The following is a 16,169-nucleotide window of genomic DNA, read 5'->3' as shown; positions in this document are numbered from 1 at the left end:
ACTGGGCCCTTACATGACCAAGCACAGTCCTAACCTGTTTCGCATTAATTATTTAATTCTAACAACCCTGTGGATAGTACTGTTTTTAAGTCCACTTACAGCTGAAGAAACAAAGGCCCGAGTGGGTAAAGAAACTGTCCAACACCACCCCCATGAGATGAATTCCCGCTGCCTACCAAGTCTTATCCTCTACTCCATAATGCCACAATATGCAACATTTAAACCGAAATTCCAAATTTATCTCCTAAGGGCTGCAAAAATAGAACCAAAAAACAGTACTATTCAAAGTGCGTATTCTCTAAGAACTGTATTTAGCATTTCAGATCTGAGTGAGTTGAAAGTCTATACAGGAGAAAAACAAGTGAGATTCTGATCAATACCACTATACTGTCAAGGATTAGTTCATGATAGAGTAAACATCCCCCTCGTCCTTAATTATAAATGCAAGTAAAAAGACTGTATTGGGTTTCCGCTGGTGATGCAAAAGAAACAGATCGACAAGGTGATCACCACACCGTTGTCTCAATTTGACTTCATCTGAAATTCATTCTGTACTTGACTTTCTTCGGTGCGTTTCACCTCCCTTAGTCTAGTCTTGCTTCTCCCACTTCCTATAGAGCGGGTTGAAATGAACGTTACAGAATAGAGAACAGTCAGGTAGAAGGGGGCCGTGGCAGAGGAGTCCCCAAATCAGAGAATCTGAGAACTCAAGGGTCCCAAACTCGTTCTCACAGGTATAAAAGGACAAAGGAATGCCCCATTCGTTAGGCTGGCGAGAAATGTCCGCGCTACAGGATGCACGGCATCTTTTAGCCTAATCCTCGAGGCAGGCGAGCAGACCAGAAACCTGTCGGGTTCACTGTCTTTGCAGGCTCGCAGGGACTCTCCCGCGTCCAGCGGCCGAAGGTTTCCCACAGGCCTGCACGTCGCAGAAAAGGCACAAACGCACGCTGTACCGCCGGTTGCCAGGACATACTGCCCAGCCACCTCCTCCAATCAGCACAGATCTCTTTGCGTCCAATCACAGAAGCGGAAGAGCTGAAGTCAGAGGTAAAAGGTCACGCTGCTTTTTTGGCGGCCATTTCTCTAGGAGCAGCGCGGTTCGATCCCTGCTATAGTTACTTCAGGCGCGAGGGACGCACGACAGCTGGGTCGGCGGCGAGTATCCTGCGACATTTGTCTGTCGTCACGATGGTAAGGAGGAAAAGAAAGGCTGGAGTCTCCGGAGAGAGAGAGAGCGAGAGAGGGCGGGTGACCAGCTTCGCCGGGCCGTGGGGGTTGGTTCGCGCGTTTCCCATTCATCCGCGTGAGGCGCTGCGTATCGGGTCACCAGCCCCTTTCTCCCTGCTCTGGAGGTTTGAGGCGCGCGCCCCTTCCGCTGCCCAGGAGTGCCCCTTCCCTCTTCCCCCTCTTGTTCGTTTGAATCGGAGCCTGAGGTATCCTTGCTGGCTGGAGCCACAGGGTCAGAGTAAAGACAAAGCGGTTTTTCACGACCCACTCTTCAAACTGCAGATCCGCTTTCATCCTTTGATGTTGGGACTCCCAGCCCCGCAGCGCTCTGGAACACAGATCCTACCTAGGCTTTGGAGCAGTCATTTGTTCGTTTAGCAGATAATTATTTAGTGCATGCCACCTGCCAGATACTGCTAGGCGCTAGGAATATGAAGTGAAAAGAACTGATGCAGACCCTGGTCTAGGTTAACTCAGTCGGGTGTGAGAGACAGACACTAATCAAATAACAGAAATATATAATTGCAAATAATGTTAAGTGCTAAGAAGGAAGCAAACTGGATGCTGTGAGGGGTCACGATGGTGGTACATTAGAAGAGTGGTTAGGGATGGCATCCTCGGAAGGGAAAGGATTTAACCTGATACCTAAATGATATGAAATATAGCCCCTTGAAGAGCAGGAGGTAGAGTGTATTCCAAGCGCTGGGAACTTGAGCATAGGTCATAAGGCCGGAAAGAAAGCTTGACCACCTGGAGGAATTCACAGAAAGCCACAGCCGTTTGCAAGAATAGTGGTTATGAGATAGGGTCAGGCAAGACCTCTCGGGTCATTTTAGGAGGTCTGGATTCTATTCCAGGTGCAGTTGGAAGCCATTGAAGCATTTTAAGTAGAGAAATGACATGATAAAGGTAATAGTTGCTGTGTAGATAATAAGTTGGAGAAAGACAGGAGTGAAAACAGTATACTCATTAGGTGGTTATTGCAGTAGTCCCCCATGTCTTTTGAGGTCGCTCTGAATATACTTATCTTAAAGGAATTTAGTAGCTAAGTTTCTTGGTTCTTTTCTTTGGGCTGATGGATGAGTCGATGAGGGAAGGAAAAAAGTCTGAATTTATTGGGGATACCCTGGTTTGGTGAATAAACAAACATTAAGTGATAGCTCATGTGTAAGAGGCACTGCTAAGTCAAGTAAGACCCAGTCCTAGAGTCTAGAATTAAAGCGAAGACTCTCAAGTGTGATCTGTCCCTTGCTTCATTCTGTAGCCTCCTATTGGGACACTGGCAACACTAAATTGTTATGTCCCTAACATCACCTTGTTGTTTCATTCTTTCCTCCTTTTACATAGGTGGCCTCCTCTGCCTAGAACAGCTGTCCCCCTTCCCCAGCTCCATGGAAATAACCTCTCATCCTACCTCTCTCATCATATAAAATGGAGACAGCACTTCTTTTAGACAACCTTTTCTTTCCTCTTAAGGCTGGATTGATTTGGTACCCTAGTACATAGCATATCTCCTCTTACTACATTGCAATGTAATTGCCTATTTGTATGTGTTTTGCTCTTCCCTCTCCTACTTTGAGCTTCTTGAGGACAGGGACTGTCGCCTGCATTTTTTTTTTTTTTACTGTCTTTACCTTTGTTTCTTTATAGCCTGGAACAGTGATTGAGATATACTAGCTATTTACTGTTTAAGGGAAAAATGAATACTTTTATAAGATTCGATGTGTTGACGATAAAATTGGCTAACTGGATATTTAAATTTCTCTGATGCTCTTCAACAAATAAAAGTGAAAATTATGTGAGAGGGAGTCAAGAGTTTGCTTCATTTGGGTACCGTAAAATATTAATGCTTCAGTAGCAGAGAGTAGGCAGTGGGAGCTGAGCTCAGGAGAATAATTGAGTTCTTTTTCTGTTCTTTATGCAGAGTTTGCCCCTCAATCCCAAACCTTTCCTCAATGGATTAACAGGAAAGCCAGTAATGGTGAAACTTAAGTGGGGAATGGAGTACAAAGGCTACCTGGTATCTGTAGATGGTTATATGAACATGCAGGTAAGCTAAATTGTTAAAAAGATCATTAAATTGCATTTATTTTTCTTCACCTTATTCCTCAAAAGTTTAGTGTGATTTATAAGAATACAATTAATTAAATTGACAAACATTGAGCAAAATTAAAAAATAAAGTCAAGGTCAGAGAGGGTGTTATAAAAAACTACATGTGAGACATGGTGTTAAACAAAAGTTTAGCCACAGATTTGATTCCTAGTGGTTAAAGTAAAAAGAACTCAGATGTTTGATTCATAAGGCTATAAGGGTAACACTAATTTGCAGAAAAAGCAAACCTTTTCCCAGCACTTAGCTCTGAAAGAAATTTTTCAAGTGAAATTCTTAACATCTCTTAATGAGTACTCAAGGCACAACATCAAAGTAATTCCATAAAAGTATGTCTTGAGGGAGAAGACAAAGCAGCCAAAGGACTTGATTAACTGACTGCATGTCTGTTAACACTAGCTTCTATAAATATTTCAGCCAAGTTTTTAAAAAGTTGTGATAAAATGTATAACAGAAAATTTACCACTTTAAGTATTTTTAAGTGTACAACTCAGCCGCATTGAGTACATTCACATTGTTCTGCAGCCATCACCATTAACTCCCCATTTCCCCTGCCTCCAGCCCTTGACAAATACTATTCTTTCTGTCTCTTCTAGGTACCTCATACAAAATTTGTTATTTTAACCTGTTTCACTTAGTATAATGTTTTCAAGGTTCATCCATATTGCAGTATGTATCACAATTTCATTCTTTTTTATGGTTGAAATAGTATTTCATTGCATATATATACTGCATTTTAATCCATTCTTCAGTTGGTAGACATTTGAATTATTTCCACTTTTTGACTATTGTGAATAATGCAGTGAATATGGCTGTACAGATATCTGATAGAATGCTTTCAGTTCTTTTGGGTATATATTCAGAAATGGAATTGCATACAGTAATTTTTAAATTTTTTTTTTTTTTTTTAACACCTACATCACCTGGTCTTCCTAGGTGGACTCTTATCTAAGTACTAACCAGGCCCGACCCTGCTTAGCTTCCGAGATCAGACGAGATCTAGCTTGTTCAGGATGGCTTGGCCGTAGACTGTTTAATTTTTTGAGGAACTGCCATACTGTTTTCCACAGCAGCAGCTCTATTTTACATCACCAGTAATGTTCACGGACTCCAATTTCTTCACATTCTTACTAACACTTGTTATTTTTTTATTTTATCTTATTTTTTTGACAATAGCCTTCCTAATGTTTTGATTTGCATTTCTCTAATTAGTAGTAATGTTGAGATCTTTTTATGCCCTTATTGGCCATTTATGTAATCTTTGGAGAAATATCTATTCATGTCCTTTGCCCATTTTTAAATTGGGGTGTTTGTTTTTTTTGTTGCTTAATTGTAGTTTCCAGCCAGGTTTTTGAGGAAAGGGTTTGAGGTTATGTTTTCCTGAAACTTAGGTATTTATGTGACTGGTTAATGGCAGATGGATGAATTTTAAAGGTTACCTAGACAGGTGTTCAATCCAACCATGACTCCAGGTATTCCACACTGATAGTACTTGTACTTGGAGGCAGAGTACTAAGTATAGGAATACTCGTAGGCAAAAAGCCAAGATTTTTCTTAATTTAAGAGTCTACCACCTGAATAGATGACACTCATACTCAGGTCTCCAAAGTTCTTATAGAGCATGGTTTTGGCCTGGAAAATTCCCCAAGCAGGAATCATTTACCAAGACCATAGAAAAATCTGAAGAGTATATACCCTTTGTGCTGAAAATGTCCCAGACTTAGTGATGATGGTTACACAACTTTATGAATATAGTTTAAATCATTGACTTGTACACTTTCAAAGTGAATTTTATGTTATGGGAATTATATCTCAGTAAAAGGAATAAAGAGTACCCACCAAATATTTGGTTTTAAAAGTGATACAACTTCCTAATGAGCCTGTCAGTTAGGAAATGTATCTGAGTGACGAACCACATTGATGATGCTTTTGAGTTTGTTCACTCAGTACATATTTATTAAGTGCCTATTATGTGCCTTGCACTGCGAATACACCAATGAATAAAAGTCCCTACCCTCAAGGAGGGTAATGATATCAGGTAATGATAGATGCTGTGGAATAAAAGAAACGGAATAGGGTGACAAAAGTGTGCAGTGTTGATAGGATAGCCAGGGAAAGTCTCTAGGAGGCAGTAAGTTTAAGCAGAGACCAGAATTGGGTGAGCAGCTGAAGAGTTGCTGGAGAGAGAGCATCCCAGTTTGAGGAAACAGCAAGAGTAAAGGCTTTGAGGCAGGAACATGATTGGTGTGTTCAGAGCACAGCAAGAAGGCCAGAGCAGAATGTGTTAGGGGAAGGATGATAGAATGGTTGGAATGGTAATCATACAGAGCCTTTTAAGTGATAGTAAGGACTTTGGATTTTATTTAAAATGTGGTAGAAGGCTTTGGGACATTATATAATTTAGAAATCAGTTGGCAGTATGAATATCTGCCAAAAATAATCACTTTTAACAAAAAAAGTCAGTTGATATTTATACATTATTACTGAGAACTGTTCCATACAAAACTAGTTATCTCAACAACCACATATATTTCAGACAAAACCTTATTCTCTGGGCATAGGACGTTACTTTTTGTTCTCTATTGGAGAGCGAATAACATTCAGTAGCAGTATTAATTCATTAGCATGTTTTAAATGCCTTACCTTACATTCTCCGTGAGCCCTATATTTCTTTTCCTTTGCCACTTGCCCAGCTAATGAAGGAAACTTCCCTCTCCTTTCTTGCCTGTTCATTTCTTTTGTGAGTCCCAGGTAGCATAGATTTTGATTTTTATAAATTACAAGTAAAATTTATACCTGTATGTAGAAGGAAAGCTAAATATCTTGATGTAAAATTATAAATAATATAGCTCCCTAACTATAAAGGTACTCTTTTTTTTTTAACTTTTAAATATTTAACATTTAACAGTTGAAACATGAAGGCTTTCATCAAACTTTAAGTCCCTAAAAGATCCCCTTCATAAATAAATGTTTATCACAGAATACGTATGTAACTCACCAGCCACAATTTAGTAATGAAAATGTTGAGTTTAAATATCTATGAATGAATTTCAAATCCCAATTCCTAAGGTGTTTAGGATCAAATTTTTTTAACAAGTTTTTTTTTTTATTGAAATATAATTGACATATTTAGTTTTAGTTGTACAACATAGAGATTCAACATTTACATACTCTACGGAGTAATCACCACAATAAGTCTAATAACCATCTGTCACTGTACAAAGTTATTATTATATTGACTATATTCTCTGTGCTAAGAATTATGTCCCTGTGATTTATGTCTTTTATAACTGAAAATTTGGAAGGTCACTCTTAATTATTTAACCTCTTCTTAAGAACTTGTTTTTCCCTGTTTATTAGCACATAATTTAAAAAGCATTCAATTCTTTGGTTTGGTTGGTGACTAATATAAAAGTATTTAGTATTTTAGCCATAGCTTTTGTACACCCTTTGGGTTCCTCAGTATGATACTGCAGTATATAATGTTTCTTTCCCAAGAAAGAGTGATGTCTGCTTCTTTGGAACTGAATTTTTAGAAAACATTTTAATCTCAATTTATTCATAAATTGAGAGACTGCCTTCCTTAGCACATTGTTTAATATCGAATAGAAATATTACACAACTGAGATTTTAAAAATTGTTCCAATAAGCTTTATTACATATTTGTTCTATATCCATCAATGTTAACTTTACTGAATATTTTTATGAAACCAAAAAGTACTACAGTGGTGATATTAATTATAGATAAATATGAGTTGTTGATATAGAAAGGCCTCAGTTAATAAGTTCTCACCAATATTAGGTGTGTTATAGTATTTTCTTTCTGTATTATACCAGTATATTTTCTTTTTATTTAAAGCTTGCAAACACAGAAGAATACATAGATGGAGCATTGTCTGGACATCTGGGTGAAGTTTTAATAAGGTAAACAAAACAGCAGTAATATATATAAGGAGTTACTGGTGAACATTAGAAATACCCATTTAAATAAATTAATTTAGTGCCTTGATTTCAGAATTACTTTTTATTAATATAACATAATATTCTACAACTAGACTATAAAAGTCTTTGAAATTGTTAAACTTGTCAAAGAAGATTTAAATATTTTGGAGCTGTTCATCCTTAAGATTCTTCTAGTGTTGATACTAAACTTCTAATTCTTAGCTGTAACTTTTTTCAGTGCATTTAGTTGTAGGAACTTGGTGTTTAATTTTAGTTGGGTCTGGCTGCTGTTAGGGATTTTGGTTATATTCATTTTCCAGAACTAACTTTACACCTCCAAATTCTAGTCATTCCCTTTGGAAGATCATAAAGATACCATTTTATAACAACTGCATGGTAAAGTAAGTGCCACGTGCTTTTTAACAAATCTGAGGTAGAAACCTTTTTTTTTAAAGAGAAAGAAAAAAATGCTGTGTTGTAAATTTAGCATTCAGTAGTTTGTAATGAAAAAAATGTAATCATAAATCAGATCTTATATGGTTTCTAGTTGGAACAACAAAATGGACTGTTTTTCTCTTATTTACAGGTGTAATAATGTGCTTTATATCAGGGGTGTTGAAGAAGAGGAAGAAGATGGGGAAATGAGAGAATAGCCTCTTTTGTGGGGAATCTTTTTTATATATATTTCTAGACAATAAAGATGTTTGTTTTTCAACTTGACTGGTGAACTATTCATATTCAGATATTTGTATGCAAAGCTCAAATGTTGAAACAATTGAAAAAATTTTTCAGAGGAGTAATGCTTTAAAAGTCACCCAACTTCATTCAAGTTGATTTTCTTTTGTAAGTCCACTATTCTGCTTTTTTTTCTATAAGGGAAAATTATTTATATGCATTATAAATGTTTATGAACATGAATTTCAGCTCTTGTATTTATGTATTAACTGAGACCTTTTAAAAGCAACTAATTCTTTTAAAGTTATTTTTGAGTCATTTTGACACATATAAAGTTAAATATTTTCTAAGAATATATATTGTTTTACTTAGTAGTTGACAAACTATGTTAATTTCATATCAGTGTAAGCTAAATAATGTATACATATTATAGCTAAAATTGAAAAATCACCTGAAAATTAAAATGATTGTGGATATAGAACACAACAGAAATTGTAAACTGATAGGCTGACGACATGGTCTGTTCACCTAAAAGAATTAAGTTTTTGGAACAGAACTCTTTAATGTGATTTAAAAACCAGTCTTGGAGTTATGTTCTTAGAACATAACCTAGTGGTTTTCATTTAAGTTTTAAACTCAAAACCCTTATGGTATCTTAGAGTTGTACCTTGTTAAAATATATAGTCCACTGTGATAAAATGTGTACTATGAACTTTCCTGTGCACTGCTTGAAAAAAAAAATAGATCATTTAAAGTGTTACATTGTCAGAGAATGCCACTACTGCAATTTAATGGTCATTCACCATATAGTTACATCAGTAAAGTAGCTTTCTATGTGTAACCCCAACTGGTACAACTCAAAGTATAGTTATATAAGGTTTAGAATAATACTTAAAATATGGATAATAAAAAGCTTCAACAAAAGAAATAACTCCCTTTCCCAATCCTATAACCTTTTGAACAAGGACCTATCTTCCTCAAATTGGTTAGGCCAGCATATGGGGCAGAATATTGCCATTATTGAAAACCAAAATCTATAAAATATGCCTAAAACATTCTGGTAATAAACATCTTACTGCTCCTATTCAAGTGAAAAAGTATTCATCCTCTACTGATTTTGATTTTGTATCCTTGACTAAAAGTAGTTCCTGTTTGTTACCAGATGGAGGTTTTGAACGATAGATAAGTCGTCTTCCCAGCTGAAACAAAAGACAAAATACTTAATATTCTTCAACATAACCTTTTCCAATTGAAGTATAAGTAAAATACTAATATTAACTTGACTTTTCCAAGGACTAATATGGTTTAAAACAGTAAATCAGTTACAAAAGGATTGATAACCTAATGGATGTCCAACATGTTAGGCAAAATTAAGCAACAATTAGAGCACCATAGTTAGTATGCAGAAGACAGAGCAGTTTTATGGGAAACTTATGGTTTTATGGGGAAGCAGGGGAGATTTAGGTAAAGTCATTGTATAGCATGTTTCAGACATGGTCAGCCTAGAAAAGCACCATGTTTAAGGCCAATATTTGATTTCTCAGTAAGGGCCATAGCAAGTTTTCCTTCATTGGTTGGAAGAGGTTGCTTTCCTCTGCTGAGTACCAATTGACTGACATTTTAAAATCCTGTTAAACAAAAACTTGAGAAAACCATGTACTATCCTCTTAAATGCTAGTAATCCTGTTGGCTCTTGGAGATGTTCCCACCAGGACGTGCCCTCATGCAGAGGGAAATCCCTAATTTCACTTTCAAACCGGTTCATTCTCTCTGGGGCATATACTCAAGTATATCATTACTAATTATATTCCTCTTTTAGTCTTTTTTCCCCATAATCATATTTGTTTTGTTTTGCTTTTATATCTGAATTTGTGTAGAAATTTGATGGGGCATCTCCATTGTGTCTCAAAAGGGCACTATCCCTATATGAGACTATCTCCTATACTGCAGAATGTTTGACATTTTTGGTCATCATTATACCAACAAAAATGTTCTTATGGGACTGGAATCCCCGAATTCCTTTTCTAAAGTCAGAATTTTTTTTCCACTGTCAGTGATCTCCTTTGGCAACTTTTGTTGTTATTACTGTCTGAGAAAATTTCCAGTGATGAAGTGTCTGAACTGGGTAAGAATTTCTATCACAGGTCTTTATACATCGTCAACTTATCAGGTCATTTTTTTTCAATTTCAAGTTTTTCTTTTCATTCTCATTTTCAGTCCGTTAATTCGATAAGCATTTATTGAATATCCACTATGCGCCAGGCATTGGGGATACAAAAGTCATAAAACTCATGCATGATCTAGAAGGAAAGATATATTTAAAAATAATCATTTCAATTTTGTGGGTTTAGTATGTAGTATGTACATGTTGGAGGGAGATGAATGGTTAATTCTCCCTTGGGAGGAAGAAAACAAGTCAGGTGTTTATAGGAAGAGTTGAACTAGAGAAGTACAGATTCTTTTAAAAATGAAATGCTTGTTTAAATAAAATAAGATAATCACTTTTTGACATACGTATTGTTATCATACTTCAGAATTTTTTTTAAATACCTCAAAAGTTGTGAAATACACAATAAGCGTTCACTGCGGGTTAGCTGTTACTGTGGTAAGAATCAGTGTCCACGTTAGCTTTCCACATCAGATAACCATAAAATTGGCTTCCTGGACTATATTTCAGACCCTGACCCAAAGGAGGAAGAGTAGCAGGTAGAAACAAAAGGCCCTCTACACCTAGTGTAGAGGCATGGACCATAAGCACTCATTGACTTCCCAGTCCCAAACTTATTATAGGTAATCCCACGATATAAAGAACCTTGGCTTCTGGTCCTGGTTCTGCTGCTAAATCTGTGGCGACACTGGGTAAGTCATTTTAACTTCAACTATTAATCTCATTATTTTTACAGCGTGAGGATTAGAAGACCCTTTCGGTTATATATAATTCTGTAGGTGCACTCTCTCATTATTAAGTGAAAGCAGCAAGATTCATAGCTACCATTTATAAGAAGCAGCATATATATACAAATAATAGGATATTCCCTGAAGGATGCAGATGAAACTTAGCAGTAGTTGCCTCCAGGGAGGACAGGAACTGAGAATGACTTTCACTGAATACTCTTGGACCTTTGGAACTTTAAACCATATGTTTGTACTACCTCTTCAAACTTAAAAAAAAAAAATAATTCTCTAGTTTCATGAACCTGGAGCTAAAGAAAAAGAGGGGAGGGGACAGATTTCTTTTACTAAAAAGTGGGTCTAATGGAGAATTTAACTAGTAATTTGAATTAATCTAAAAATAACAAGGAACCAGAGAGAGACCAGTTGAAGCTGTGGCCAAGAAAGATTATTTCACTAAAGTTCAACCTGGATAAGTTAGATGAATTAAGTATTTTGTTTTTATACCACAGGAGTCACACATTGATGTAGCTGGACCTATTAATAACAAAATACAAACCTTTTTCTTTGGTTGTGCTACCGCTCTTTCCAGTGCAGCTTTTAGCCTTTCCTCCTGGTGTCTTTGTTTTTCTTTCATTTTCTCTTCACGCAGCCTGTTAAGAGGGGGAAAATGTTCTTAACTATAAATCATAGACAGGAAAAAAGATCTACGTCATTACTATTCGGTAATGAACGATCTAAATATTATAAGATTTACTTTAAGGTTAAACAAAAATAATAATTCATCTTTACCCATAACTATGGCTTTTGAATATTCAGGTGAAATCTCAACAACAGATCCTGTTTGTGTTGAAATACGAAGAAATTTGCATGTCACCATTTTAGAGGAAGTAAAACTCTATCCTGATCTTGGTCTAAAACAAGCACCTCAGCAAAGCCTTCTTGTCACTCCATTCACATTTCAGCACTTTAGAGTTTATCTGTACACCGGCCACGTGAATTCACTTCCAGTTATCACTGCCCCCCCGCCGCTTTTTAACCTTTTTATTGAAGTATAAACTATGCAGAAAAGTACACAAATTACAAATATATAGTTCAGTGAATTACCACAAAAAGTGTATTTTCCAGTTAATCTTTTTGAATGGAATTCTCAAATTAAGACCAAGAAATGCTATTTGTCTTGTTTTTGTTAGGGTTGTTATGAAAATCTGTGAGATGACCTGTGCAGTCGATCTACTCCAATGCCAAGTGCAGAATAGGCACTCAGTAAGTGCTGGCTATTTTATGGATATATTTTAAGTGTAACAGTTACCGAACATTTTTTATGCAAAATTAAGTATCATGTTAGGTGCCTCCAAACCATGGGGAAAATCAACTAAAATTCTCTTTGATAAGAATGATAAACAATTAGAATTAGATTTCTTGTATCACTACTGAAAATAACACTTTGATGACCATTTCCCACTGTAAAAAAGATGCAAGTATTACTAGTGTAATTAATCTCAGGTTATGTTATGGAAGGAGTCATTTTTCACTTACAGTTTTTAAAAAATTTGCTTTATATTTGATAAAATTCCATCAGGATTGCCTTAATATATTCTGGACTTCATCTTTATATGGGGGAAACAATGTCTCCCATACACCAAAAATATAAGTAAGAGATAACAAAATATCTCCTATAAATGGCTAATATTTGAGTGCTTAACCATGTGCCAAACATGCTTTAGTGCTTTTACATAGATCCTTTAATTCTCACAACAGCCCTACAAATTATTACTGCCATTATTACTGCCATTTTACAGATAAGCTGAAGTTTAAGAGAGGTTATGCAGCTTGCTTGAGGTCACAAAAGTTGTAAATGGTGGAACCTGGACTGAACCCAGGCAGGTCAGCTCTCATGCCTGTACTAGGAGCCATAGTACTAGTCTGCCTCCCAACATGTTTTTTTTTTTTTTTGCTATAACATGAATATATTCTACTTATAAGAATTTTCAGTGTGCCATATAATACTAGGGATCATATATTTATAATAATCATTGTCTCATAAATAGTACATACATAAAATCCTTACTTAACTTGGTATGGAAATTATTTGTAAATTGGTGAATTCTCCTGAAAGACCCCAAACTAGGTAAGGATGTGGGGGGTGGGGGGAGGTGCAGTATTTTCCAGGAATGATAATTCTCATGAGCTTGTCTTGAAGAATAGAGGAGTTAGTGCGTAAATGCTATTTACAGCAGTTACACACAGGAAAACCTTCATTGCATGGCTCTTTCAGACAGTTCTTACATAGATTGAGTGTCTCTGCAGTTTTCCAGTGAAGGGTTTCTAATCTATGCCTTGGGATTTTCACAAGTGCATTTCTCCTTCCACATGATAGCTCTTCAAAAATTTTCTTATTAGTAGTGAATATTCACCTTGAAAATTGACTTTTCCAAATGAAAGCACCCCTCTCCCATCCTAATCTAGATCAGTTGCCCCGGCGAACTTTGTTCACCTGGTTCCTTTCTTTCACAGTGCTCATGCACCATTGGTAATGACACATTTATTTTATATGACTCTTTGATGACTGTGTCTCCACACTAAATAGCTTTACGAGGAGGGCAAGCCTGGCTTTGGTTCCTCCCACAGTATCTCTGTACGGTCATCCTTGCCATATAATAATAAAGACTGGCTAAATGTGGGATCCAAGCAAAAACAGCTACTCATTCCGTCATTCACTACACTTATATAAGACATTGTACTTTTGCCGTCGTTCTTTCTGTTTTATCCTCTCAATTGCCTCCACGTTTTCTTTGGGAATGGATTCAATGAGGTCACTCAATTCCACCAGGCGAGACTCTACTTTTACCAGCTTTTGAACTGGGTTGAGGCTGCCAACCTCACCATCTCCAATGCAGACTTTGTATACTTGATTAATTTTTTTACTAAGAGAGTCTATCAGTTTTTCCTGAGATTGAGAAGAAAAGGAGAGCAGAAAACATAACATCACTATTTGCTTGTCCAATAAATGTAAAGTTCTGTTTTACTATATTATAATAAAGGCTTTTTATGCTACTAAATGTTTCTTTGTTTAAAAGAAAAACTTTAATATTACATAGAACGGTGAGAAAACGCAGTGATACTTATAACAATTTATAGTCAGATCATTACCAAGTAACGTGGATTATTTAAAATATTTTAGCCTAGGTATAAAAGTAATTATGACTATATAATCTTTTTGCTTGAATATTTTCGTATATCTCATTCCCTTAGCATTCAAGTTGAGGCAACATATACATTTTAAATCCTTTTTCCACTCCAGTGCATTTCCTCACAGCACAGCATGTGAGCTCCATGATAAAACTATAATTATCCTGTATGATAGTTATTTGCATACATGCCTCATCTCCCTTTCTAGACTGTAAGCACCTGGAAGACAGGAGCTATTTCTTATGCTTATACTTGTATCTAAAACAGCGCCTTGCACATAACTGCACATAATAAATGTTTGCTGAACAAATGAATGCATTCTCTCAGAGGAAAAAAAAAATTACAAGCAAACAGATTCCAAGGCTGGCCTACAAAAGCCTTTTGAGGAGTTAGAATTTCATTCCATCCATTGGGAAGCCATTGCAAGCATTCTAGTCTAAGCAAAGGCTTAGGCCAAACCTTGCTGATCACTGTACCTGGCTATTGCACTGTTTTAACTGAGGGTAGATATGCCAGAGCTTGTAGGTAACATGTTTCAGGACTGTGAGAAAATTCTCCACTGTGTACTGGGCATCCTTGGTTAATAGGGCCTCAAAAAACTACTGGGCAAAGTAAGTCATTCTCCAGATAGCTTTCTGCCCCAATTCTTGTTTCTGCTCAAGAAAATGAGAATCACCCCCTTTTTTCTCTATTAAAATTATGCTTTTTCAAAGAAAACTTGGAGTACAAAATAATATAAAAAGAAAGTAAAATTAAAAGTCCTATTTGCCATAAAGCCCCTTTTCTCTCCCTAAATAACGTTTATTATATTTTCTATTTAATAACATGTTCCTTTAGAAAACTAAAAATACAGAAAAATAGTTTTAAAAAGTAAAATTAACCCATCAAGGAGCTAAAATGTATGTTGCATATGAAAAAAATATTGCTGCAATGTGAATCATTTAAAAAAATATATTGAACACTGGTTCTGAGAAAAAGCAACCTTAATATGAGAATGGTTAGTAGCTGACAGAAATTTCTGAAGACTTCTTGAACACCAAAGAGTTTTTTAGAGGTGAATGGGCAGAGGCCTTTTATAACGTCTTTTTTTAAGTTCCCCTTGTCAAACAGGAAAGGAAAAAACAAAGATATTTTCTTAAGATAACAAGGTAAGAATAGTGTAAGAAACAATTAAGAAATGAGATTAAAGAAAATACTCATGAAAAAGTGAGGATCTGGCCCAATGGAGTAGAAAGCAAAGAAAAAGGGAGCTCAAGGCTGAGGCCTACTTATGACGGAAAAGGCAAGTGTCAGTCCAATCCCTGGAGCTGCCACCAGATGGCAGGCCCAGCCCAGAGCATCTCAGGGAAGGGGGCTGCTAAGAGGCTTCAAGAGATGGTTAAGTGTTCCTGCTTCAATGCGGCAGGATTCTGAATACCGGGGCAAGTTCCGACAATGAATGGGAAATGATCTGACCAGAGCAATGTTTAGAAGGAATAATTGTATCAAAGCTGGATAGGGGAGGGGGTATATGTCTAGATGTCATTTAAAGTTCCTTTCCAACTCAAGAATTCTGATTCTAATCCATGTCACATTCTGTGTGCTTACTCTAAACAACTCTTCCATTTGAACTGGATCAGCTCTCTGTTCGAAAAATTAAACCAGAGATGAATACACTCTGCAAATTGAACAATGGAATAGCTTACATTCCATTTCATGTTCAGTGAAAACAACTGCTACACAAAACAGCATAATGTTGAGAGAAAGAAGCCAGATAAGCTAGACATTACGTGATTCCATTTATTTGAAGTTCAAAAACATGAACTGTAATTGATGGTGAGAGAGTGAAGATAGTGGTCACCCTTGAGGGATAGAGACTGGAAAGAGGAATGAGGGAGGCTTCTGGGGATGCTGGTCATGGTCTCTTCTCTGGTATAGGGGATAGTACATGCATATGTTTACTTTGAGGAAATTCTTTGAGAGGTACACTTACGATTTGTGTACTTTTCAATTATCAAATTTATAATTTTAAAAGTAATAAATCCATGAAAAATGCTTTTAAGGGATTAAGTACAGTTAGGAGTGTAAAAGTTTTGAAAGAATAAAAAATTTATTTTATAGTGATCAAAGTTCCAAAGTAACAATTTAT

The 16,169-nt window shown here is 36.3% G+C and overlaps 2 protein-coding genes and 1 pseudogene across 2 annotated transcripts in view; 1 reads left to right on the top strand and 2 right to left on the bottom strand.

Annotated features, from left to right (window-relative positions):
* Positions 1-1,035: 1,035 nt before the first annotated feature.
* SNRPF (small nuclear ribonucleoprotein polypeptide F) lies at positions 1,036-8,002 on the top strand. The gene is made up of 4 exons (XM_039874070.1): positions 1,036-1,194; positions 3,155-3,280; positions 7,200-7,264; positions 7,869-8,002. Exons 1-4 carry the CDS (start codon positions 1,192-1,194, stop codon positions 7,933-7,935), a joined length of 261 nt encoding a protein of 86 aa, XP_039730004.1. The 5' UTR covers positions 1,036-1,191; the 3' UTR covers positions 7,936-8,002.
* Positions 4,252-4,370, bottom strand: LOC120611764 (uncharacterized; annotated as a pseudogene).
* Positions 8,003-8,939: 937 nt separating the features above from the next.
* Positions 8,940-16,169, bottom strand: part of CCDC38 (coiled-coil domain containing 38) — a 38,139-nt gene continuing 30,909 nt past the window's right edge. The window contains exons 15-17 of the mRNA XM_039874315.1: positions 13,594-13,799; positions 11,409-11,502; positions 8,940-9,156 (exon numbers count right to left, since the gene is read on the bottom strand). Of these exons, the coding sequence (XP_039730249.1) occupies positions 9,043-9,156; positions 11,409-11,502; positions 13,594-13,799 (414 nt within the window). The 3' untranslated portion in view covers positions 8,940-9,042. The remainder of the gene's footprint in view (positions 9,157-11,408; positions 11,503-13,593; positions 13,800-16,169) is intronic.

This window comes from Pteropus medius, unplaced genomic scaffold (genome assembly GCF_902729225.1).
Source record: "Pteropus medius unplaced genomic scaffold, Ma_sr-lr_union100, whole genome shotgun sequence".
NCBI classification, from domain to species: Eukaryota; Metazoa; Chordata; class Mammalia; order Chiroptera; family Pteropodidae; genus Pteropus; species Pteropus medius.
This window is presented reverse-complemented; position numbering and strand designations above follow the sequence as displayed.

Bases quoted from the DNA above. Each gene is read 5' to 3' on its own strand.
- SNRPF (XM_039874070.1), top strand. The intron at 3,281-7,199 runs GTAAGCTAAATT...TTTTATTTAAAG, and splicing joins ATGGTTATATGAACATGCAG to CTTGCAAACACAGAAGAATA. The intron at 7,265-7,868 runs GTAAACAAAACA...TCTTATTTACAG, and splicing joins CTGGGTGAAGTTTTAATAAG to GTGTAATAATGTGCTTTATA.